Raw genomic sequence first — 26,561 nt, forward strand, 5'->3', positions numbered from 1 at the left:
ATTTAATTTATTATTATATATGTTTTTAGTAACAAATTTCTGATTAGAATTTATTACCCGAAAGTTTTTTCGTAACAAGTAGTTACGAAAAAACTTCATTAAGTTATCAAAAAGCCTAACATTGATTAAGATTGATTAGTTTACTTTATAAATATTTTTTTCAGAAATTGTAATATTATGTTGTGTATGAAAAAAAATAATGTTAAGTGGTAACATACCTGTGAAAATTTATGGTTATAGTGATTACTGTTTATGGTTTTCGAAAGTCGTTGTTCTTGTGTGTTCTAAATATAACGACCTTTTTTAGGGAGTAGTTTTTTTTATACCACTGTTTTATCGTGGAGGCTCGTTTTAAATAAAGCAATATATATTCATAATATTATTTATTTTACAAATAAATATAATAATAATAATTTGTACATATTTATATATGAAAAAACAAATCATTTAATTATTTTCATCTCCAAATTCATCATTAACTTCTGATCTATGTCCTTTTCTAAGTTCTTATTCAAAGGCAAGAATCTTCTCAATGGTGGCGATATCAATACAGGATCAATTTTAGAAATATCTGTAGCTCCAGTGACGAAACTCACAACAGTACCAACAGAAACTCCAACAATTAGTCCAAGAATCATGTACATCATATACGAGAGCTTATAAAGGACGAATACATCGTCTTGTTCCTCAGGTTGATTACTGTGAAAAATATAAAAGGATTTACAATTTTTTAGATAAATACAAAAGATGCAGCAGAATTTTATTACGCTAAAATGAGTAATTAACATATTTTTTTTATTATACTTAGTTTAGAAATCACAGTCACTAGGTAGCATTTAGCACAAGTATTTATTTGAAAAAAATATTTTTTTTGTTTTGGTCTTCTAGATTTCGTCTCAGTCGATTTTCGGCGTGGCTCTACTTGTTGCGAATTCGGCTAAGCACTTATTTATTTCAAGTTAAAAACGATATTAAGTAAATATTATAAATAAATATTTTTTTGGGAAAGTTGAAAAAGCAACTTAATAGTTTAAGCATATTAAACTAACGCTAATTTTAATTTAAAAAAAAGTATGAGTCTTTTAATGTTAGATATAGAAAGAGCTTTCGATACAGTATGGATTAGCAATTTGATTCATAAACTATTTAAATATAAAACCCTTGACTATCTACTACGCTTTATAAGTTGGTACCTGAGAAGTTAAAGATTTATAGTTTCACTAAATAATGAACAATCGATACTGTGTAAAATTTCAGCTGGAGTTATATAAAAAATAAAATACCCATTTATATATTTTGACGAATAAGTTATAAAATTCTATTAAAATCCATAATAAATATGTCAAAAGGTGAATTTTTAGAACTAACCAAATTAAAAAAAAACATTTATTTTTATAAAACGTAGACAAACCTAAACAAAAACACTAATTTGTAAACCAGAAATTATTATAAAAATATTTCGCAAAACCACACTCACCAAAACCACACTCACAAAAAAAAAACCACCTTAAATTTAAATATCACAAAATGCCAAAGCATATTTTACTTTAAAAGCTAAAGACTATCAATGGCTCAATATATTAGGTGTAATATACTCAACTTAATAATAAATATATTGGTTTTTTCCTACCACTTTTTTCCCCCAAAATTATAAAAATATTTTAAGATTTTTTTATAAAATTATAACCACATTTAAATTAGTAAGTCTAAAACAAAGTTTTTATTCTGATCTGAGATTGTAGAGCTGGTGGATCATCTTTATTCTTTCAGTTGTCAATCGTCTGGCCAATATGATGATTTGTTTAATAAATATTTAGTTTGGCTATCTGTAAACAGGGATTTAAATAAAAAGAAAATTTTATAAAAGTCTAAATGATAATCACTTAAGCTTCAGCATTTTTGTATTTTGGCACCGACTGTATTTTTTGTTTGATTACTTTTTGCAAAGTACTTTTAAGCCGCACGTTCGAAAGATAATTGATTTTTATAATTTTAATACTTGTTCCTCACAAATAAATGTCCATGCATTAAATCTATAGAGTTTTATGTATATGTTACAGTGAAATTATATTTTTACTGGCATTTTAGTTTTTATGTTTGAATACAGGAATTATATTTGAATACACTTTTACTAGTAGATATATATTTTGATAAGGGAAAATAAAGTTTGAAAGTGTATACATATCCCAAATAAATAAACCAAACCCAATATTTCTATGCTTGATTTAGAAATCACATTGAGAGTATGAATGGATTATATTTAAAATCAACTGTGCCAAACTTAAACCAAATTGATATTAAATATAATCTAATCTTAATCTTAATGTGATTTATAAATTAAGCAAAGGCTTTTTAGTATCTTATATGTTTTATTAAACAAAAAAACTCACGTGATTGTTGAATTCATAGATAAAAGTGACTCAGTAGTAGGGATAATGTAATCACAAGTGTCTACTGGATAAACACTTTTAGACACAAAATTCACCTTAGAAAGGCTAGATCCTATGGCTATCCAAGCAAGTACTATACATGTACTCAAAGCTCCTGAAATAGCGCCTTTGGAATTCGACCAAGGAACTAGTATTCCAAGTGAGAATAAGACACACACAGGCGCAAAAGTGACGCTTGTTATTATGTAGCTTACCTGTAAAAATATTATAATTAAATTAAAAATCGAAATCTTCAATAAAATATTTTTCTACGTCTTACAGATAAAATTTTTCCCATTCTTTCTATCAAAAAAACGAATACGATCGAAAATGCTCCTACGGCAAATACAATACACTTCATATATATTTGTGCTCGATTTTCATTGCCTCCTGGCTTTTTGATGTAATCCTCGTAAATTGTGCCTGCAATTGTGTTTAAGCCTGTGGAGAGTGAGCTGTAAATTTAAAAGAATATTTATTGTTTGCCATTAAATCTAATATACAAAAATTAAATACCTAAGTGCGGCACTGAATACTCCGGCGATGAAAAATCCCGGAAGTGTTGGTACATGTCCAATCTTATCTAGCACGTACAGTACAAATATTTGATCGGCTTGATCTACCATCTTAGATTGTTATATAATTTATATTACAATAAAATATTTAATAGTATATTATTCAGTAAAAAAAGTATGTTTACTTGATTTTTTATTGGATCGCATCCGTAATAAGTAACATAAACCAGCAAACCTCCATAAACACCCATAGTACTAATCAAACCAACTCCAACGCAATAAATAAATAATACCCTGAAACAATTTATTAATTAATTAAATTTAGCATTAGATTAAATAATTTTAAAATAATATTTACATAGATGTATTGTTTGTATTTTTAAGAGATTTCAGTCTTTGAACCGTCGTTTGTCCAGTTCCAATACTCAAAGACCACGTGAACATAGTTCCAAGAAAAACGGTCCAAAATGATGATCTTTTAAACGGAGTTGGATCCATACTGAATTTAAAAAATGTTTAAGTAATAATTTTTTTGGAAAGTTTATTTTAAAATGCTGCTTACTCAAAAATGTTCATTTTTCCATCTTGATAAGATGTGCTTAAGAGTGTACCTAAGCCTCCAACTTGATATGTTCCAATGATTATGATGAAAAAGCAGGCAATTATGGTCACTACAGTTTGAAAGAAATCGGTCCATATTACAGCTTTGAGACCTCCCTGTTAAGATAAACGTTCCTTTAAGTTGTTTTATGTTCAGCACATCTCAAACAATGATATAAAAAAAATCGTATGCTAAAATTAAGTTTTTCCGATTGCATTTTGTATTGTTGCATAAATTATTTAACTAAAAAGTATATAATAATAGTTGTATTTTAACTATATTTTTTATCATATACTAAATAAACTAAAGTGTGAATTGTTGTATAATATAATTACATAATGTAGGTACTATGATTATTATAAAGAAGCAATATTTGCATTTATATAAGTTTTCCATAGAGCAAACCTTAACTTTAGTAGTAGTTTAGTCAATAGGATGCAAAGTAAGTTTAAAATATTTCTTTTTCTAGCAATTCTTGTGAAATTTTAACTATTGTTTAAATTTGTTTATGGTCTTTTAATAATGACTATGTTTCACGCTACGTATTTTTTTGACTTAAAAGTTTAACAAAAAAAACTTGTTATTGTAGTGATGTTAAAAAAAATATTAAACCATTTATTTAACTATTGGTTATGTCTAGTGTTATTTCATTGTTACTCTTCATTAAAAAGTATTATACATTTTTGAATAAACACATTATAAATAATAAAATATTTCGTCAATATGAACGTAAAAATTAATTAGCTATTAATGTGCTAATAATAACTAATAATAGATAACAACATAAATACCAGCATAAAAAGTAGGGTAATGTTTAATTTTAAATATAATAAATCTGGCGACGCAATAAAAATTGAAGTAGAGTTTAATTATCTAATCGTTTAATTAAAAAAAAAATGGTATTTATTATTAAGATAAATATTTAACAATTTAGTTGACTATGTTAATAAAATTTACTACACGGTTTGTGTTAATTATCCTTTAATAAAAAACTAAATATTTTTCTTATCTCATCTTATCTTTTTTAGGCCGTTCACGAGTTTATTAAATTTATATTTGCATATTTAATTTTTTAATCTTATTAAATTAAATAAAATTTGAGTTTGAAAACTAAATGTGCTTATTTTGGTTGTTTTATATGTATTAAGTATGGTGGTGACCGTTTTTTATATTAAAGAAGATAATGATGTTGCTCTGGATCACTTTAAAATAATGAATGATACATTAGATGAGTAATAAAATAGGTCACAAAATCAATTCTATAAAGTCGGATATCGCTTCGATAATTTTTTTTATTAATATTTCGTTGTAAACTGATTAGCGTATGTCAACCAGGCTTAAAAAATAGCTAAAGGTAAGTTATAATCATCAGACTGAAAGTCTGTGACATCTATTTAATTTAATATAAGCTATTATGTATGTTTTATTTAGCAATTAATAAATGTTACTTTGAATCTGGTGCAGGATTTTAATATCATACAAACGCATTTTTTTATAAATAAAAATCGAGTTTGCTCCTGTGGCTCGAGCCCGCATCCTTTGGGTCACCAGTCAAGACTACAGATTACTTTATTTCCACAATATATATTGACAATTAACGATAGACTATTGCTCTGAACAAAGATATGAGTAAACAAAATTAAATTCCAAAAAGAAAGGCTGAGATCGTTAAGATATAAAAATAAGTACTTTCATTGATCAATGCAGTAAAGTAATTATTCTATTCTTTAAAAAAAATAGCAGCAACGATCGTTATTATAGAAAAATATTGAAATTAATTAATTATAAAAACCAAGATTTATTAAAAGTAAGAGACGAAATGAAAATAGGAAATATTGCTTTGTAGAAAAAAATTATCAAAGTAAATAATTAAAGAGAAAAAATAATTGATGAATATAGCTAATAGCTCCTATATACTACCAAAGAAAGAACGACGAAACATAATGTGAGGTAACAAATAGGCCACAAAATTAAAATTAGAGTATGTTTAAATATAAATATATAAACATAAGTAAATTACTAAAGGAAAACCAGACTAAATAAAAGCAAGAAACGTAATATTGGAAGCAAAAAATATGAAACAAAGAATTTTAATTAAAGACATTGTCTTAAATAGTTATAATGTAACGTTAGTTGTCTACAAAATATTTTTTTTATATAATATAATATAAATATACTTACGATTAATGTATAAAATACGCATATAGCCGTAATTCCAGCACTGATGATGTGTAGATTTAAACCGGTTACTGTAATATGATAAATATTACTGATAAGTTAATAAGTTTAATAAATATAAAAGTAAATTGTACTAATACCTTGACTCAAACAAAGTGACGGTACATAGATTATTGTAGGCAAATATAGTAAATATGAAAGATTAAAAAACGCAGACGTCAATCTCCGAATCGACCGATCGAATCTGAGTTCTAAATACTAAAATATAGATAATTAATTATTATTTTACCTTATAAAAATATCCAATTTATATTAACCTCATAAACACTTGTCACATTTAATTCTAAGAAGATTGGAAGAAACATTGTATTTGCCACCCAACAAGCCAGAAACAAGGTTGGAACAGTGATCCAATAAGTTGGATCTTCTGTGTATACTTCTGCAGGTAATCCTATTAAATTTGTACCAGATGTTGAACTAAAAGGTTAAGATTATGAGTATGGTAAATTAAAAAAATCTTGTATGGTAAAATTAAAAATTACCTGGCCACTAATGAGAGCGCAACAGGAATATTTCTCATGTTTTTTCCGCCTAAAATATATTCATCGACTGTGTTTTCTTTTTTCTTATAGAATCCAAAATATACTCCAATTAACACAGATATGACTAGCATTAGCACAAAGACAGTATAGTCTGTCCAATCGAAATATGCTCCTTGCATGGTTGTAGGTCATGTAAGACGTGCACTTGGTCAAATGTCAAGAACTGAATGTAACTGTTTCACTTTAATTGTGATCATTCTGCTGTCCATAAAAGCATTTGCTCTGTGATTAAGTCGTTCAAATACGAGAAATATTATCAAGAGCAAAGGTATTATGTATTTAATTAATGTTACAAAAAATGAGAAAATACATTTTTAATTAAAATAATATTTAAAAATATTATTCCATAAATAAATAAATACATTTTATAATTATATTAACTTACAACCAAAATTAAATGTACTGGAAGGTAATATTTAAATGTTTCTGTTAAGTAAAAAATACTATTTAGATCACGTAACCGGTAGTAATCAATTAAGAGCAATGAAAAGAAACGGAAACACAGTTCATTGTTGAAAATTAGTCTATTGCTTGAAAAGTAAATGACGAGCAGTTCGCGGTCAAGATTAAGTACTAGATTTTTTTCTTAGATAGATTTTCTTAATAAATAATTTGGTTATTCAAAATGATAATTGATCTTAAGATAGAGAATCCAGACGAAATATTAGTATGCAATTTTCATCTTATTGTAAATGCGATGAAAAAATTGGTATAAGATAAAAAATATAAATATCTCGAGAGCAGTTTGTGTTAATAAAGATAAGAATTAATGCTGATAAAAACTTGTGTTTTTTGGAGAAAAAAAAACTAAATTTACGATTTTTCAAACCAATAATTTTAATAACTGAATAGATATTTTATTTTTATTTTCAGAGATTTTAGTAATATTATAAAATAATATGTTACGTGAAGTGTTTGTATTTTTGTTTCTATACATATTTTATTGAGCTATAATTGTCATTGATCAAATGATCAAATATATAAGGATGCTTACAACATAAACTGGTGGCATAGCTAAGTATTTATTCTATTTTAATCACAAGAAAACATTTTAACAGTGCATGTAAATGTTAAGATAAAATACACAAATATTATTTTATATGTATTTTAATGAGCATTTGTGATTTATTAGATATGTACATAACAAAATTTATTGTAAATATTTTTTTCCAACTCAGCAAGCAGTAACCCAATGCTTTACAACTGCATCAACACATTAAAAAAATACTTAGTAAGTAGTGAGACACCGGACTATAATTACAGCCTGTAAGTAAATAATAAATTATTATTCCATGACACAATAAAAATTCAAAAACATAAGGGTTCATAAAATATATGAATGCCTTTCAAGTATGAGTCCCAAATTATACCACAGGGACAACGAACAAGCGATATGACACTAAAATTTCCTTTCCGATGCAATTAATATTTGCAAAATGAGATAAATTTAATGCGCTTTTAAAGATAAGCAAGCGGCTAGAGAAAAAACATTAGTATATAATTTTTATGACGTACCGAAATTTGCAAATCTTACTGTCTCTTGCTTTTCGAAAACATTCGTATGCAATGCACCTGTCAAAAGCTATAACAATATTTATATAATATAGAAAATTACATGTAACGAATGTATTAAAAAATAATGAATCGTAAGATACACCATCACTTATTTTAATTATTAATTTATGTAAATATAAAATACATTATTTCTATAGTAAGATTTATTATCTATTACTTATTATAAATAATTTCAAAATATAAGATACGAGAAAATTAAGAGATAGGAATAATTTCACAATTTAATTATTAAAATGGGGTGTGATGTTAAATTTATTATAAATTATAGCTATATATTTTTTTATTATTTTTTATTTATTTCATGATTTTCATTTCTACATTTATCATTAATTTTTGCTTTAAACCTTTTTCTAAACTCTTATTTAAAGGTAGAAATCTTCTCAATGGCGGTGATATCAACATAGGATCAATTTTAGAAATATCTGTAGCTCCAGTAATAAAACTCACACCAATACCAACAGTTGCACCAACAATAAGTCCAAGAATCATGTACATCATGTAAGATAGCTTATATAAGATAAATATGTTGTCATGTATCTCTGTTTGATATCTAAAAACATTTAGTTGTAATAAGATTAAGTTAATGAACAGCATGTTTAAGGTACAGGAAAATTGCATCGCCTTAAGGCAAAATAAATGATGTATATTTTATATTAAATTAGAAAAAAACTCACATGGTTGTTGAGTTCATATGTGACTCGGTAGTAGTGACAATGTAATCGCAAGTGTCTACTGGATAAATGTTTTTAGATACAAAATTCACTTTCGAAAGACTGGCTCCTATAGATATCCAAGCAAGTAATATGCATGTACTCATAGCTCCTGCTATAGCTCCTTTAGAATTCGCCCAAGGAATCATTATTCCTAGAAAGAAGAGGACACAAACTGGCGCATATGTGACGCTCGTTATTATAAAACTAGCCTGAAATAATATCAATAAAAATCTTAGATATGTAATAGAAATCTTATGATCAGGTAAAGTTCATGATGCAAAAAAAATTAATTAAATCATAATTTATATTAAAGAAATCAGAATTATTTTGATTTATTGTATATATATATTTTTAGTCTTACAGATAAAATTTTTCCCATTCTTTCTATCAAGAAGACGAATAAGATCGAAAATGCTCCTACTGCAAATACAATACACTTCATAATGAATTGTGCTCGATTTTCATTTCCAGGCTTTTTGATATAGTCCTCGTATATTGTTCCTGCAATTGTATTTAAGCCGGTAGAAAGTGTGCTAAAAATTTACAATTATGTATAATGTTTGCTATTTATTGTATTATTTCAAAATAAATACCTAAGTGCAGCACTAAATACTCCAGCTATGAAAAAACCTGGAAGAGTTGGTACATGTCCAATTTTATCTAGCACGTACAGTACAAATATTTGATCTGCTTGATCCACCTTCTTATATTGTTATTTACAAAAAAATGATTAAATACATATATTTATTATTAATTAATAAGTATAAATAAAATATTAACTTTATTTTGTATTGGATCACATCCGTAATAACTAACATAGATAAGTAAACCACCATAAATTCCCATAGTAGTAATCAAACTAATTCCAATGCAAAACAAAAATAATGTCCTAAAAATATAAAATTAATCAAACTCAACATATTATGTAAAATATTTTTAATAAATGCATACATGGGTGCTTCTTTTGTATTTTTTAGAGATTTTAATCTTTGAACATTTGTTTGTCCAGTTCCAATACATATAGAATATGTGAATATAGTTCCAATTACAACGGTCCAAAACGATGATCTTTTAAATGGTGTGAGATCCATGCTAAATTGAAAAAAATTAGTATATCTTATAATTTTAATTAACTCACAGATCCTTACTCAAAAATGTTCATTTTTCCATCTTGATAAGATATTCTTAAAAGTGTTCCTATGCCTCCAACTTGATATGTTCCAATGATTATGATAAAAACACAGGCAATTAGAGTAATCAATGTTTGAATGAAATCAGTCCATATAACAGCTTTGAGACCTCCCTATATAAAAATAAAGTTTTTTTTAGTGTTAGTATGAATATAAAAGAAATATTGATTGCGACATTATATTAATAAGTTTGTTATTTATAAGCATATAATATTTAGGTTTTACGAATATTAAAATATCATTAAAACAGGCATATTTATTATGTCCAACACTGCGGCGGAAGGCAGCACATTTTTTGGTGGTCCGTAACGCGAGTTTGACGCACCGGCGGTGCCTCGTCCGCCGATTACTCGCGTCGTTTTATCAAAGAGCACAAATTATGAACTTTAAAAAATACTAGTGTAACAAATTTATCTGTGCTTAATTGTTATCCGTCATCATCAGTCCACTTAAGTTTTTTTATAATTAATTACGTAATTTATTATAATAGAAAATTAAATGTTTTTTGTATGGGATAATTATTGTTTCTTTCTGTCAATTTATTTTTTTATTTGAAATAAATATGAGTATAAAAAACAAGACAAATATACTATGTTACTACTGAAAGTATATAAAAGATAACTGCAATGTAATAAATTATTATGGAATTCATAATTTATATATTAAAAATATACTTACGATCAATGTATAAAATACGCACACAGCTGTGATTCCGACACTGATGATGTGTATATTTAATCCTGTAACTGTCATATAAAAAGAGGTTGTCAATACCATTTAATATTAAAATACACATAGATATAATAATTAAATACCTTGACTTAAACAAAGCGATGGTGCATATATAACTGTAGGTAAATAAAGCAAATTTGAGAGATTGAAAAACGCAGATGTCAATAAGCGAATCGATCGATCGAATCTAAGTTCCAAATACTGAAATATAGATCATTAGTCATATTTTTACGTTGCATACTATTTAATATGTAATTACCTCATAGACACTCGTTACATTCAATTCCAAAAATATTGGAAGAAACATATAGTTAGCAACCCAACAGGCTATAAACGTTGTTGGAACAGTGATCCAATAAGTTGGATCTTCTGTATATACTTCTGCCGGTACTCCTATTAGACTTATACCAGATGTTGCACTAAAAATTAGATTAAGCATTTTGAGTGGATTTAATTTTAGTGATTGAATTATTTAAATTTATACCTGGCAACTAATGAGAGCGCAACAGGAATGCACTTCATCTTTTTTCCGCCCAAGATATATTCATCGACTGTGTTTTCTTTTTTCTTATAGAATCCGAAATATATTCCAATCAATACTGATACAACTAACATAAGCACAAGGACAGTATAGTCTGTCCAATCGAAATAAGGAACTTTCATAGTTTAATATCGTGTGGTTTGAAACGAGCTCTTGCTAAATTATCACAAGGTGAATGCTACCGTTTGACTAAATCAAGATGACGCTTCTTTTGTGGTTCCATAAAAAATATTTGCTTAGTGATTAAGTCGTTCAAATACAAAAGCACTATTTTTTTATTATATTAAAAAATAATTTATGGCTCAACTATATTTTAAAACAATAAATATTTAATAAGAAAATAGTTTGAAAACCACTGGTTTGATTAAAACAAGTAAATAATTCATAAATTATAAAGCGACTGAAACATAGCTTATGCTCAAATAATTGTTTATTGTTTAAAGAAAAAAAAATTGTTCTCATAATAATGAGCGTTACAGTAAGGTTACGATCGAGATCAATTAGTAAAATAAATAATTATATTTATTTATTCTATATAAATAAATTATTAAAAAAATGGCTATTAAAGAATGTAAATCAAGATTTGTTATTGCGATGCTACGGAATTGTTAATATTATAGTTACTCTCTATAGTAAGAATTTAAAATTCAAAATAATCTACATAAGCATTCTAGTTAGTTGGTAAAGTTTTATAATTTTATGTACAAGCAAAAAGACATATTTACATATTTTGGAAAATAATATGGATCGTACATACGGATTTTGAGCAGGCCTTTGACAAAGCTTGTCATGAGATACAATTAAAAAATTGCTCGGATGATAAAACTTGGTTATTTTCGAGTTATTTAAGCGGTCAATTGTAGAAATAGTATTTTACCCCTTCAAGGGTTTTTCAAGGGGCTAATATGGCCGTCTGTTCTTCATGATATTTATTAATGATATAAATACGGTTTCAATGCATTCGATTTGTTGCAAGCTCCTTTTTTTATATTTATGATTTATAAATGTCTTCGAGAATCATGATCGCATCCTCTTTTGATATCAGTTAGAGCCAGGACGTCTGCATTAGACAACTCGCCTATGACTGTCGCCATCTAGCTCGTTATTACATTGCCATTTAACAATAATCTGTTAAAAGTTAGCTACGAAAAGCTGGTCCAGTTTGTTTATTATTTTATTATATTATAATTTTTCTTTCTTTCTCACTTTCTACTATTTTTTATTTCACATATTTTTTTTAGTGTATTGTAATAATATTAGAAATTGATTTTTTACCTGTTAGGTTAGGTTATTTTTTTGATTCATTATTTTACAATATATCTATTGCCAATTAGTGATTTTTATAGATAGTTTTTCTGCTTCCCTTTGTTAATAAGGACAAAAAAAATAATAACACGTTCAATATAATCTTGCTTTATTGGCTCTATTATTTTTAATATATTTGTGGTTTGGTTTTGTTAGCAGTGTGAGATTATATAATATATCTTAAATATATATATATATATATATATATATATATATATATATATATATATATATATATATATATATATATATAATTTATATTTAATAATTCCTTACATAGTTTATTAGGGCGTACTTACAATATTTTTATGTAGTTTACGCACAGATTTTTTCTAGAAATAAACTAATTTGGAAAATACAAAGGAGCGTTTACTATAATATACAAAGGACATTATTTTGGAAATTTTGTATAATATTTATATATGCCCTCGACTCTAGGTCAAATATAAACAGAGGAAGCACCTTAAACGTGAGATCCGTAGGTGATAATAATGATAATTTTAAATTACGATCTGTTAACTAATACAGCTTATTACGTTGTTTCCTCTTGTTGTATTAATTTAATTTTAATAAATAAATATGCTGTGTACCTTAAGATGGTATTCTAGTTTTAAAGCAATCATATTTTTATTGATTAGACACAATAAGAGTGGATGAGTAATACTAGATAATTGATCAGTAAAAAGTGACTATTAAAACAATGCGTTTTACAATCAGGAACTTATAATTTATTTAAAAGCGCTGCCCGAAAATATTCTCATACTACTTTAGAGAAAGTGGACATTTTTGGCAATTGCTCTAATTGAGCTTTTTCTCATTCGTCCAAGCTTTTAAGAAAACATATATAAATGGCATGATACTTGCTTAGCAAGATAGTACCAAAGATACTGAAGAGATTTACTACGACAATATATGCTAGTACTATTTATATATAAAAATTAGTTGTAATATTAATTAGTCCATCACAGTTACTAAATCTACTTATATTTTTAATATTTAAAAACAATTAATTTCTAAATTTGTTATAATGTCTGATCCAAATCATTTCCTAAGCTCTTCTTCAGAGGTAAAAATCTTCTCAATGGCGGCGATATCAACTTTGGATCAATTTTGGAAATATCTGTAGCTCCAGTAACAAAACTGACACCAGTACCAACAGTTGCACCAACAGTGAGTCCAAGAATCATGTACATCATGTAAGATAGCTTGTATAAGACAAATACGTCATGTTCCTCAGGTTGATATCTAAAAATATTAATAAAACATTTATAATCAGATGAATCTGCAACGCCTCAAAGAAAAATATTGTATGATAAAAAAATGAAAAAACCTCACATGGTTGTTGTATTTATAGATATAAGTGACTCGGTAGGGGTGACGATGTACTCGCAAGTGTCTACTGGATAAATGTTTTTAGATACAAAATTAACTTTAGAAAGTAATGTGAATGTACTTAAAGCTCCTGCTATAGCTCCTTTAGAATTCGCCCAAGGAATCATTATTCCTAAAAAGAATAAGACACAAACTGGCGCAAATGTGACGCTTGTTATTATGAAACTAGCCTGGAAAAAATATCAATTTATTAATCATATGTTGGAAATATATATGTTATTATAATAAGATTAAACGGATTGACAATATTCATACTTATATACTTATATATAATATATGTATATATCTTTTTGAATCTTACAGATAAAATTTTTCCCATTCTCTCTATCAAGAAGACGAATAAGATTGAAAATGCTCCTACTGCAAATACAATACACTTCATAATGAATTGTGCTCGATTTTCATTTCCAGGTCTTTTGATATAGTCCTCGTATATTGTGCCTGCAATTGTATTTAAGCCCGTGGAAAGTGTGCTTAAAATTTACAGCAATATTTATTGTTAGCTATCTTAATTATTATTTCAGATTACATACCTGAGTGCAACACTGAATACTCCGGCAATAAAAAATCCTGGAAGGGTTGGTATTTGCCCAATTTTATCTAGAACGTATAGTACAAATATTTGATCTGCTCGATCCACCATCTTTAAATAATTTAATAAATAAATTAAACCTAAATATATTTAAAATAAAATATTGTTAATAATATATTTACTTTATTTTTTATTGGATCGCATCCGGACCAGGTGAATATAGTTCCAATTACAACAGTCCAAAACGATGATCTTTTAAATGGTGTGAGATCCATGCTGAATTTTAAACATTTTAGTATAACTTATAGTTTTAAATAATGCGTATTGTAGTATATAAAGATTCTTACTCAAAAATGTTCATTTTTCCATCTTGATATGAAATTCTTAAAAGTGTTCCTATGCCTCCAACTTGATGTGTTCCAATGATTATTATAAAAAAGCAAGCAATTAGGGTCACCAAGGTTTGGAAAAAATCAGTCCATATAACAGCTTTGAGACCTCCCTGTTAAAAATAATTAGTTAATACCGTATTATTGTAAGCCTAAAATAAAATTTTAATTACGACACATTAATTTAATTACAATAGTAAGTAATATTTTATTCATAATATTAGAAGTTTCTTGATATTTTACGACATTATATTTTTGTGAAAAAATTCTTACGTATTACTTTTGTAATTTTTTTTATACTTGCATTGTAAGTGTATTTTTAGTAGTGAGAATTTAATTAATACAATTGATACAGTAGACTTTCATGTGATATTTTAGTATATAAAAATATCATAGAAATAAAAATATTTTATTATAATGATTGCATAAAAAATTGCTGTTTTTACATTAACCTAAATGTTATAAAATAGTAATACGATGAAACATATATTTTAATAATTGTTCGTATTATATATAGTGACCCAACTAGCTGTTCCGTTAACTCTTAGGTCATTTAAACGACTATTTAAAATATTATAAAATAATAAATAATCAATTTGTTTTACCAAAAGGCTCATCAATATATAATAATGTACAACTCTAAAAAATTAGTACTACTCGGGCTAGCATATTCATTCTGTTAACCACTAATAAGCATAATAAAAACTACCTTTTTTGGGCGTAAACAATGCGTCTGCCTTGCGTAAATATCGCTATTGTTACCCAACTCTTGTAGTTTCTTCATTAAGGGAATATATTTTATTGGTTGCGATGCAATTGGCCCACTAACATTTTACATCTGTGATTTGCCAGAGACATCTAGATTCATGCATCTATTTTATTTGAAAAGTAACACATTTTCTGCTTCAAAAAAAAATGATAGAAAATATTATGTCCATAATATTTATTATCTATCATTTTTTAATTCATTGATAAGCCTCTTATATGCCAAATAACTAATAGGTAAAACTTTTTTAAATCTGTTATACAAATTTTGGGCAACTACATAATTTTTTCTTTAAATCTGCTTTAAAATATATTAAAATTTAACAAATAATATTTTTTCAAATTTATGTATAAATTATTATTAATTATTGTATAAACTACAGCTAAATACTTTGGTATGCCCTTGGACACCAAACTGCGCTGGAAGGAACATATAAAAAAATAAAAACTTGAAACAAAATATAGAAAGCTATATTGGCTCATAGGAAGAAACTCGAAACTAGCAATATACAAAAAATCAAGATATACAATCAAATCTTAAAACCAATTTGAGTCTACGATGTACAGCTCTGAGGATGTGCCAAACAGTGCTACATAAAAATGATTAAGAAAATGTGCTCCGTGATATGTTCGCGATAGAGACATACAACGTGACTTATGTATCGAATATGTCGCTAATGCTATAAAATGTTTTACTGCTAAACATAAAACGAGGCTCTAACTGCACGTCAACATCGAGGCAACAAGCTCCTCAATGTGGACAACTTGAAAATACCGCTGAAGAGAAAGTAGCTCTTCGAACTGGTCTAGTTATCATTACTGAAACTTATTTATTATAAGTCATTCTGTAGTGTAAAACAGAGAAGCTTTGGACGGCAATAGGTGAACAGTGTTAATAAACATAAATAAGATCGTTTTTAATTAAAAAAAAAGTTGTGACAATCGATTTCGATACACAAGTGTTCTTATGAAAAAAATTTCAATTTATGTTATATTTTATACAACCTATAAGTACTGTTAAAATAGCGTCATAAAAAACAATTTGCCAAAAACAAAAAAAATGCTGGCAATGCAACAATAAAAGCAGATTATGTTAAGAAGTAGTCAGATAAATATGTTTTTTTATTGTTATTATTATTGCAGTGCTTTGTATAATACGCATGCTATATCATGCCTTAAATAATTATTTCGTATAATATACATATATATTTACTTTTAAATAAAAAAAATATATCCAGCAATAATCTAACGTTAAAACATATTTTTTTAAGAAATAAATATTTAATCATTTATTTTTATTTTTAATTTATTATTATACAAGACAGCGACTATAACTATTGCCATTCTAATAATTATTCACTTAAAGCATATATATATATGTGACAACAGTGTTATCAAGAGAGCTACAATTGCACCATTTAATTATTTTCAACAAGAGCGGTTATTCTACAAAGTAGAGGTAATTTAATTATACTTGGTTGTTACATATCGTCTCGTTTTTATATAATAATTTATTCGTAAATATATAAATTTATTGAAATATGTAATATGATCATTGAACTTTATGTATAAAAGATTCTACTCTTAAAAAATTCTGAAACTTTGGCAAGAAGACTAATTTAAAATTATTATGTAATTAAAAACCGTGTATGCAATGGTACTTACGATCAATGTATAAAATACGCATATAGCTGTAATTCCGGCGCTAATGATGTGTAGATTTAAGCCGGTAACTGTAATATAAATAAATGTAAGCAATATGACGTCTTTAAAACATACATAAATAAACTAATTAAATACCTTGACTTAAACAAAGTGACGGTGCATATATGACAGTAGGCAAATATAGCAGATATGAGAGATTAAAAAACGCAGATGTTAATGAGCGAATCGATCGATCGAATCTAAGTTCCATGTACTAAAAAATCATTATTAATATTTTAGATTGATTTATAAATAAAATTTATAAATACCTCATAAACACTCGTCACATTCAATTCTAAAAAGATTAGAAGAAACATATAATTAGCTACCCAACAGGCTACAAATGTTGTTGGAACTGTGATCCAATAAGTTGGATCTTCTGTGTATACTTCTGCCGGTATTCCTATTAGACTAATACCGAAAGTTACACTAAGAAATAAAATAAATATATATATAGCTTTTCAATTTAAGTATGTGTAATATAATAAATTTATAAAATTAATATCTAGCCACTAATGAGAGCGCAACAGGAATGCACTTCATATTTTTTCCGCCTAAGATGTATTCATCGACTGTGTTTTCTTTTTTCTTATAGAATCCAAAATATATTCCAATCAACACTGATATAACTAGCATTAACACAAATATAGTATAGTCTGTCCAATCGAAATATGTTACGTTCATTGTTAAATATGTGTGGTATAAGACGAGCACTGGCTAAAATATCACAAGCTGAATGCTACCGTTTGACTAAATCAAGATGACACGTCTTTTGTGGTTCTATAAAACCATTTGTACATTGATTATGTAGTTCAAATATAAAGTCATTGATAGGAGTAAAAGGATTAAGTAGAAAAAGGGTAAAAACCACTGGTTGGATTATGATAAATTGGAGTGCCATGTGCAGATCGACAAGAACAGACATCAGAGATAGAGGGTTTTGAGTTTTGAAATTATTGTAGTTTTCTCACGTTTTATTAGTCAATAGATTAAGTACATAATATTTTATTTTATAACTTTCATCTCTAAATTTAATATCAACTTCTGATCTAAACCTTTTTCTAAGCTGTTGTTTAAAGGTAAAAATCTTCTCAATGGAGGTGATGTCAAAACAGGATCAATTTTAGAAATATCAGTAGCTCCAGTAATGAAGCTCACAACAGTTCCAACCGTTACACCAACGATGAGACCAAGAATCATGTACATCATGTAAGACAGTTTGTATAGGATGAATATGTCGTCATAGTCTTTAGGTTGATCACTGAAAAATTACAAACGACTCTTCTGAAGCACAATTTTTAGCTAGTTATAAAATTAAGATATACACTCACATGATTGTTGAATTAATAGAAATAAGTGATTCTGTTGTGGTTACCACATAATTACAAGTGTCTATCGGATAGACGTTTTTCGAGACGAAATTCACCTTTGAAAGACTAGCTCCTATTGCTATCCAAGCAAGTATTATACATGTACTTAGAGCTCCTGTTATGGCTCCTTTAGAATTGGTCCAAGGAACAAATATTCCTAAACAGAAGAGGACGCAAACTGGCGCAGATGTCACACTTGTTATTATGTAACTTACCTAGAAATTTCAAGAATAATTTGAAATTTAAATGTTATGCTTAATAAATTTCTCTTTATATATTCATGTTTTACATATAATATTTTCCCCATTTTTTCAATTAAAAAGACGAATAGGATCGAAAATACGCCTACTGTAAATACAATACACTTTATGATAAACTGGGCTCGATTTTCATTGCCTCCAGGTGTTTTAATATAATCTTCATATAGTGTGGCTGCAATTGTGTTTAAACCTGTCGAAAGTGAGCTGAAAATGTGATAATATATTACTATTTATTGTTTAGTATTGATAATATATAACATACCTAAGTGCAGCACTGAACACTCCAGCGATGAAAAATCCCGGAAGTGTTGGTACATGTCCAATCTTATCCAGCACATATAATATAAATATTTGATCTGCCTGATCCACCATCTTAGATTGTTATATTATACAAATTGTTATATTGTAATATATTTAAATATACATATTTGGTTAATTGATAAATAAAATATTTACTTGATTTTTTATTGGATCGCATCCGTAATAAGTAACATAAATAAGCAAACCTCCATAAACACCCATAGATCTTATTAAACCAACTCCAACGCAATACACAAATAATACACTTAAAACAAAAAAATTAATTGAATCTAACAACATTATAAAACATTTTTATAATAATATTTACATACATACACTGGTGTTTTGTTGATATTTTTTAAAGATTTAAGTCTTTGAACAGTGGTTTGTCCAGTTCCGATATTCAAAGACCACGTGAATAAAGTTCCAATGAAAACTGTCCAAAACGACGATCTTTTGAATGGTGTAGGATCCATACTGAATTTATATAATGTTTAAGTAATAATTGTTTCGGAAAGTGTATTTTAAAATGCTGCTTACTCAAAAATGTTCATTTTTCCATCTTGATAAGATGTGTTTAAAAGTGTGCCTAAGCCTCCAACTTGGTATGTTCCAATGATTATTATAAAAATGCAGGCAATTATAGTCACTATAGTTTGGAAAAAATCAGTCCAAATTACAGCTTTAAGACCTCCCTGTTACAAAAATAAATATTATTATTGTCAAAATAAAATTAAAATTTTAATTGCTATTTCATATCCTTTTTATGTTTTTAATAGTTAGTCATATCATAATCATATTTTTATTTTTTTTTTATATTTTACGACAATATATTTTTATGTTTATATTTTTGTAAAAATTATTCTGTAATTTTTTTATAATTATTTATAATGTGAATGTTTATTTATAATTAAATTGTGGTTTGCGACAGAAAAATATTTTTTTAAATATTTTTCAATGTTGCACCTGCATAATGCCTAATATCTTTAGCCTAAATTTTATGTAATATTTGATAGGTATGATACTGTAAAATTTTACGATTTAATAGTACAATCCGAAGAAAACTTTTATAGCACTTACAATAATTACATATAATTGCATATTATATTATAGTCATTATGTCAAAATTTTAAAGGCTCATAAAATATACAAAACGTTCCTAATGACGTAATATATGCATTTATAGGATATATTATAATTAATTAAATGGTTATGTGCTTATTTTCTATATTTTGAATAAAATCTGAATAAAGAATTATTGCTAAGTATATTTTAAATATTACATATTATACTGATTTAAAATTAAAATAGGGAGCAACGAAAATATTGTTTAACATGTAATTTTATAAAAAACACACTAAGCCTTTGTTGAGAGAAAATATTATTTAGATATAAAAATAAAAAGTACATGCTTAATTAGTATTCCGTCACTCAAATTTTATGTAAAAAAATAAAATATGTAATATTTACACAAAACTTGATAATAAAAATAAAATTTAAAATACAAAAAGTTAAGCGTCCAGTATAACCACATTTGTTAGCTGCGGTACCTCATGACAGCGAGAAACCGACATCTAGTAAATATATTATAAATATATTATACTTACGATCAATGTATAAAATACGCATATAGCTGTCATTCCTGTGCTGATAATATGTATATTTAAACCAGTAACTATTATATAATAAATATTACTGATAAGTTCATTGGTTAAAGCAATACATATAATATGAATCGATACCTGGACTCAAACAAAGTGACGGCACATATATAACTGTTGGTAAATATAGTAAATATGATAGATTGAAAAACGCAGACATCAATTTGCGAATAGATCGATCAAATCTGAGTTCAAAATACTGAAAAATAAGCAGTTATCATTATTTTATGTTAAAAAATATTTAGTTTATAATTACCTCATAGACACTGGTCAAATTTAACCCAACAGGCTAGAAACATAGTTGGTACAGTGATCCAATAAGTTGGATCTTCTGTGTATACTTCTGCAGGTACTCCTATCAGATTTGTGGCAGATGTTGCACTTAAAATTTTTAATTAATAATATATTCATATTGATAAGAGTATTTAAAAAAATAATACCTAGCTACTAATGAGAGCGCAACAGGAATGCACCTCATGTTTTTTCCACCTAAGATGTATTCGTCGACTGTGTTTTCTTTTTTCTTATAGAATCCGAAATATATTCCAATCAACAATGATATGACTAGCATTATCACAAAGACAGTATAGTCTGTCCAATCAAAATATGCGTCTTTCATGGTTGAATATCATGTGGTATATAAACAGACGTACACTTAGTAAAATATCACGAGGTGAATGATACCGTTAGACTAAATTAAGATGACGCTTCTTTTGTGTTCCCATAATAGCATTTGCTCAATGATTAAGTCGTTCAAATGCAAAATTTATTATCACAATAAAGTTTTAATTTTTATTTAGTAGAAAAAATAATTGTTGAAAAGAAAAATATATTTTAAAATCATACTATTATTAACATACATTAAAAATAAATATTGTTTTCATAGATATAATAATTATTTAATCGACAATCCATTTTTTTAATAATATTATTTTATTAGTGTAATTAATGACTAATAGCGAAATAAATAATAAAAAAATAAGCTTATTGAAGTTTTAATTTGTATAATAATCAGTCTTTTATTTTATAATTTTCATTTCGACATTCGTCATTAATTTCAAATTAACATCTTTCTCTAGATTATAATTCAAAGGTAAAAATCTTCTTAAAGGTGGTGATATTAAAACAGGATCTAATTTAGAAATGTCAGTAGCACCAGTGATAAAACTCACAATGAGACCAACAATAACGCCCACAACAAGTCCAACGAACATGTACAAAATATAAGAAATTTTATACAGGATAAATACATCATCTGTTTCCGTTACTTCCAATTGATCTCTGTAACATATGCATATATTTTAAATGTATTATATTTAAATTTATTTAATTAAAAAAATCACTTACGTGAAGCTTGTTGAGTTAAAAGCTAATACAGATTCAGTGGCGTTGCTATAATCGCATGTATCTATTGGGTATACGTTTGAAGATGCAAAGTTGATTTTCGACATATTTGCTCCTATAGCTAACCATGCAAGTACAGCAAAAGCGCTTAAAGCTCCTGAAAACGCTCCTTTTGAGTTTGCCCAAGGAAAGAATACTCCCAGACAGAATAGAACGCCCACCGGAGCGAATGCGATGCTAGTGAGAGTATAACTTACCTGTGAAGAATATTTTACAACAATAAGTACACACGATTTTAATATACGCTTTGATAAACAATCTTACAGATAGAATCTTGCCCATTTTTTCAATCAACATCACAAATACGATCGAAAAACCTCCGACTATAAAAACGATACACTTCATTATCAGCTGTGCCTTTACTTCATTGCTGTCAGATTTTTTTATATAGTCTTCGTATATTGTCCCTGCGATTGTGTTCAAGCCTGTTGATAGTGAGCTGAAAGTGAAAAAAAAACATTTTTTTGAACTACCCTTCCAAATAATAATTCGACTACTCCATGAATGGATTAAATCAGCAAGTATAATGGCAGACTTAACACGGCCAAAAAGCTTTTAGTTGAATTTACGGCCGTGACAAACGATATATTATGCTATTATATTAAATATTAAGCCTTAGTCACAAACCTAGTTTTCACATATGAATAAAAAGTTTTTATCAGTGTTAAAAGTGCTAGAACATTTTCTAAAATTAAATTAAATGTCATATCTTGAAGTTTTTTTCTGGATCATCACTATATTTTTTTATAAAATTAACGATATTGTCTTACATTTATTTTTTTATTATTCCAGTTATACCATAATTTCTTAAATATTCTGTACAGAGTTTTCCTAGCTTAATATTTTATCGCAAATTTTTTACTAAGCGTTATGCATTTTAATAATTCAATATTTTAACGGTTTAAGACGGCTACCTAAATGTACATTTTCCGAAATTATTCCTCAATATTGAGGTTCAAAATATATCTCAGTGGTCTCTAATCATGTGCATGCGATCGAATGTATGCTAGCAAATCAATTTCAGAATTTTAAACAATATTTTTTCATTTTTTTAAAGAAAATATTACTCCTTTATTTGAGATATGCATTAGTAATTTTAAGGATCTGGATAATTTAAAAATAGATAATAAATTAAAAAATATTTATAATAGAGTGTAGCAGAAACTGAAAGAAAGCAAAAACTAATCCCGAAATATTTTGAATTTAGTTTATGTATTTAAAAATAGAACCGGGTATTGTAACATTCAGAAGCTCGAAAATACCAGTACGAGTTGAGTAAGAAGAAACACTAATTAAAAATACGTTGTATCTGCAACGTTCAACAGTAAAGGTATATTTTTTAGCACGACAATGCGTGATAGTTAATTGATCCATAAAAAAAATCACCATAGTTTTTCGACATTTTGCCAACTAATTTTCACTTATTGCTATTTCAATATCTTCTGATAAAGTAACAACCAAAATGCTGCAAAAAATAGCGTTTCTAATGATGTTTATTTTATATATAAAAATATGATTATTGGCTGAGAAAAAGGTATTTTAATTTGAAGGCTGTAAACCAAAATTGTTTCCTAGCAAAATAAAAAAATATTACGCTGTAACAATTTGTGTTATATTGTACAATACATTAAATAATAAATTTAATAAATTAAATACCTGAGAGCAGCACTGAAAACACCGGCAATAAAAAACCCAGGTAGCATTGGTATGTGTCCTATTTTATCTAACACATAAAAAGCAAATATTTGATCTGCTTGATTTACCATCTGAAAATCATATAAGTTTTGTATATTATATTATTTAACAAAATATTATAAATAAAGGTAGAGAGTGAGATAATTTAGAAATATGTTCTGATTGATAAATATATAAATGATATATTTTTTTAATTTAATCGGATTCTAAATAAGTTCATTCTCTTCTATTGATAGATTCATATACATTATTTTTAATTGGATCACATCCGTAATAAGTGACATAAATCAGTAAACCTGCATAAACACTAATTGTAGATAGGTATGCAAATCCTAACCAATACAATACTAGCACTCTGAAAAATATTTATTAATAATAAGAACATGATGAAATATTTTATTGATTATATTAATTCAACATACGCTTTGTCGTCTTTAGGGTTTTTTAACGACATGAATCTTTGAACATTTGCTTGGGCAGTTCCAATCTGTATAGTCCATGCCACGAACATTCCAAAGAAAACGGTCCAGAAAGTCGATCGTTTAAACGGAGATGGGTCCATGCTGCAAAATATTCATTATTTTAAAGATTTGTGGTATACTTTTAAATGTAATTTATTTAAAATATTTACTCAAAAATGTTTAATTTTCCATCTTGATAAGCAACATTAAAAACATGGCCTATACCACCAACTTGTTGTGTTCCGATTGCCATTATCATAAAACAAGCAATGATTGTTATCACGGTTTGAAAGAAATCTGTCCAAATGACAGCTTTTAGACCTCCCTATTCTCGTGTAAATTTATGGCGTGTTATAAACATAAACAATATGTAAAAAACGGTTTATTTTTTTGTATAAATAATACTTACTATCATTGTGTAAAATACGCAAACAAGTGTTACGCCGACTGTGATGATATGCAAGTTTATGCCAGTGACTAAAATAAATATAAAAATTTAAATTCCTTTATGACTTAATAATGTAAATAAGCTAGGTTTTTAATACTAGATTTTATTACTAATTTTACTACATAAAATTTTCTAAATTTTTTGAACAAATTATCATTTTTAGTATCATTAAATACCTGTAATACGTTGTTATATATATTATTATTTTATATAAATATTATTACCTTGATTTAAACATAACGATGGTACGTATATAATTGTTGGTAAATAAAGCATGTATGATAGATTATAACAAGCAGACGTCAATTGGCGAACTGATCGATCGAATCTTAGTTCCAAATACTAAAAAATATATTAAATATTTTTAATTAAAATAAAATTAAAACGAAATAAAATAATGTTTTGGCTATCACCTCATAAACACTAGTCACTTTTAGATCAAAGAAAATAGGTAGAAAACAATAGTAGCTGACAACGCAAGCCAGTATGAAAGTTGGTACTACGTTCCAATATGTTGGATCTGATGTGTATACTTCTGAAGGTACTCCTATCAGAGTTATACCAGAAACTGAACTAGAATAAAATATTTATATTTAAACTGAATAGTTACATTGTTTAATAGCAAAAAAACATAATATCTCACCTAGCTATTAAAGAGAGCGCCACTGGGTATTTTCCCATGGTTTTTCCACCGAGTAGATATTCATCTACTGTGTTACTTTTTTTAACGCAAAATCCAAAATATATACCGATCAGCATAGAAACTATTAGCATTAACGCAAAGACGGTGTAGTCCGTCCAATTAAAATGTGCCACATCCATGATTATTAAATAAAATATATAAATGATCTAACGTTTATACATAGACGTGCACTGTTTGAATGACAATATGAAAATGAGAGGAAACGACAATTTAATTTGCTTGTTTAGTTCTGTCACAAGATAACTTGACATTGATTTGTCACCCGCTTAGGTAACTCAAATACTATTATCAACTCAAAGAAATTTAATTTAAAATAAAACATAATGACAAAGTAAACTGATTTGGTAATGTTAACATTAGCATCAAACATAAGTTAATTTCAATAGTTTGTCAGTTAGTATCTCAGAAATACTTGATATAACACAGAAATTCTTGATGTTCACTGCAATATATCCCTAAGGAACGTATCAAAAATACCCTGTAAAAGATTTGTAAGTTATGCAACGTTTCATATTATCCCAGCCGTAATGCAACAACGGCATTTATTATGCATACTCACAACGAGCAACAGCTTATTTCTTTTAAAATGCACATTTTTAGTATTATCCTTGTACATGTTGAGCATCTGCATTATTTACTTAGCCACAATATTAGCATTTTATTTTACTTAATTACGTAGATTCATGCTGGATTTTTATTAAAATAATTATTGCTGTTTGCATTTTTTAATTGCTATATAAACCATAGATGTTACCATTTATTTTATTAAACTGAATTTAATATATTAAATAATACTGTTTGAATTTTTTAATTGCTATACTGACCATTTTGGCTATCGATTATTCCAGGTATGCAATCACATATTTATAATCATTGTAAAATGTCTTCTATCCAAGAAGCTATACATATGTATGATGCAATTCGTCACTCATGAATTTTTTTTTCTGCAAAATGGTTTTAATTTATTTTGCTGTAACCAAAATTCTTCAGCTAAATAACCGACTGCATCACAATCATTGTCACGCAATCATCATGAAAAATCCCTAAAAATCAATAGATAAAAAAATACGTGTTATTAGCATTTATACGGTTTGAT

The 26,561-nt window shown here is 27.0% G+C and overlaps 6 protein-coding genes across 9 annotated transcripts; all 6 read right to left on the minus strand.

Moving 5' to 3' along the window:
• Positions 1-368: 368 nt before the first annotated feature.
• LOC148231276 (sodium-coupled monocarboxylate transporter 1-like) lies at positions 369-6,567 on the minus strand. The gene is made up of 11 exons (XM_088195102.1): positions 6,266-6,567; positions 6,041-6,200; positions 5,864-5,981; positions 5,727-5,794; positions 3,507-3,661; positions 3,303-3,443; positions 3,130-3,238; positions 2,946-3,055; positions 2,710-2,884; positions 2,391-2,644; positions 369-699 (listed from the first exon to the last, which is right to left on the minus strand). Exons 1-11 carry the CDS (start codon positions 6,442-6,444, stop codon positions 444-446), a joined length of 1,725 nt encoding a protein of 574 aa, XP_088051228.1. The 5' UTR covers positions 6,445-6,567; the 3' UTR covers positions 369-443.
• Positions 6,568-8,175: 1,608 nt separating this feature from the next.
• Positions 8,176-11,359, minus strand: LOC148231277 (sodium-coupled monocarboxylate transporter 1-like). Its single transcript, XM_088195103.1, has 11 exons — positions 11,020-11,359; positions 10,795-10,954; positions 10,619-10,736; positions 10,482-10,549; positions 9,762-9,916; positions 9,565-9,705; positions 9,394-9,502; positions 9,207-9,316; positions 8,975-9,146; positions 8,575-8,822; positions 8,176-8,450 (listed from the first exon to the last, which is right to left on the minus strand). Exons 1-11 carry the CDS (start codon positions 11,196-11,198, stop codon positions 8,195-8,197), a joined length of 1,716 nt encoding a protein of 571 aa, XP_088051229.1. The 5' UTR covers positions 11,199-11,359; the 3' UTR covers positions 8,176-8,194.
• Positions 11,360-12,682: 1,323 nt separating this feature from the next.
• LOC148231278 (sodium-coupled monocarboxylate transporter 2-like) lies at positions 12,683-14,506 on the minus strand. The gene is made up of 4 exons (XM_088195109.1): positions 14,307-14,506; positions 14,075-14,246; positions 13,717-13,943; positions 12,683-13,626 (listed from the first exon to the last, which is right to left on the minus strand). Exons 1-4 carry the CDS (start codon positions 14,414-14,416, stop codon positions 13,404-13,406), a joined length of 732 nt encoding a protein of 243 aa, XP_088051235.1. The 5' UTR covers positions 14,417-14,506; the 3' UTR covers positions 12,683-13,403.
• On the minus strand, positions 14,446-17,591 carry LOC148231279 (sodium-coupled monocarboxylate transporter 1-like). The gene is made up of 4 exons (XM_088195919.1): positions 17,260-17,591; positions 17,125-17,192; positions 14,653-14,807; positions 14,446-14,581 (listed from the first exon to the last, which is right to left on the minus strand). The coding sequence occupies exons 1-4, from the start codon at positions 17,372-17,374 to the stop codon at positions 14,446-14,448; spliced, it is 474 nt and encodes a 157-aa protein (XP_088052045.1). The 5' UTR covers positions 17,375-17,591.
• A 531-nt stretch (positions 17,592-18,122) lies between these two features.
• On the minus strand, positions 18,123-21,521 carry LOC148231280 (sodium-coupled monocarboxylate transporter 2-like). Of its 4 annotated transcripts, XM_088195105.1 has the most exons (11): positions 21,195-21,521; positions 21,011-21,135; positions 20,836-20,953; positions 20,701-20,768; positions 19,634-19,788; positions 19,430-19,570; positions 19,250-19,358; positions 19,056-19,165; positions 18,823-18,997; positions 18,495-18,748; positions 18,123-18,424 (listed from the first exon to the last, which is right to left on the minus strand). In XM_088195105.1, exons 3-11 carry the CDS (start codon positions 20,912-20,914, stop codon positions 18,169-18,171), a joined length of 1,347 nt encoding a protein of 448 aa, XP_088051231.1. In that variant the 5' UTR covers positions 20,915-20,953; positions 21,011-21,135; positions 21,195-21,521; the 3' UTR covers positions 18,123-18,168. The 4 variants fall into 4 exon arrangements, with proteins under 4 accessions (XP_088051231.1, XP_088051233.1, XP_088051232.1 ...); XM_088195107.1 differs by having other exon boundaries at positions 20,836-21,135; XM_088195106.1 differs by having other exon boundaries at positions 20,701-21,521.
• Positions 21,522-21,665: 144 nt separating this feature from the next.
• Positions 21,666-25,662, minus strand: LOC148231281 (sodium-coupled monocarboxylate transporter 2-like). The gene is made up of 11 exons (XM_088195101.1): positions 25,406-25,662; positions 25,176-25,335; positions 24,987-25,104; positions 24,724-24,791; positions 24,485-24,639; positions 24,276-24,416; positions 24,100-24,208; positions 23,815-23,924; positions 22,423-22,597; positions 22,102-22,355; positions 21,666-22,035 (listed from the first exon to the last, which is right to left on the minus strand). The coding sequence occupies exons 1-11, from the start codon at positions 25,582-25,584 to the stop codon at positions 21,774-21,776; spliced, it is 1,731 nt and encodes a 576-aa protein (XP_088051227.1). The 5' UTR covers positions 25,585-25,662; the 3' UTR covers positions 21,666-21,773.
• Between the last annotated feature and the right edge of the window lie 899 nt (positions 25,663-26,561).

Source organism: Plectrocnemia conspersa, unplaced genomic scaffold, assembly GCF_051122295.1.
Source record: "Plectrocnemia conspersa isolate PC_06_02 unplaced genomic scaffold, ASM5112229v1 ptg000010l, whole genome shotgun sequence".
NCBI lineage: Eukaryota > Metazoa > Arthropoda > Insecta > Trichoptera > Polycentropodidae > Plectrocnemia > Plectrocnemia conspersa.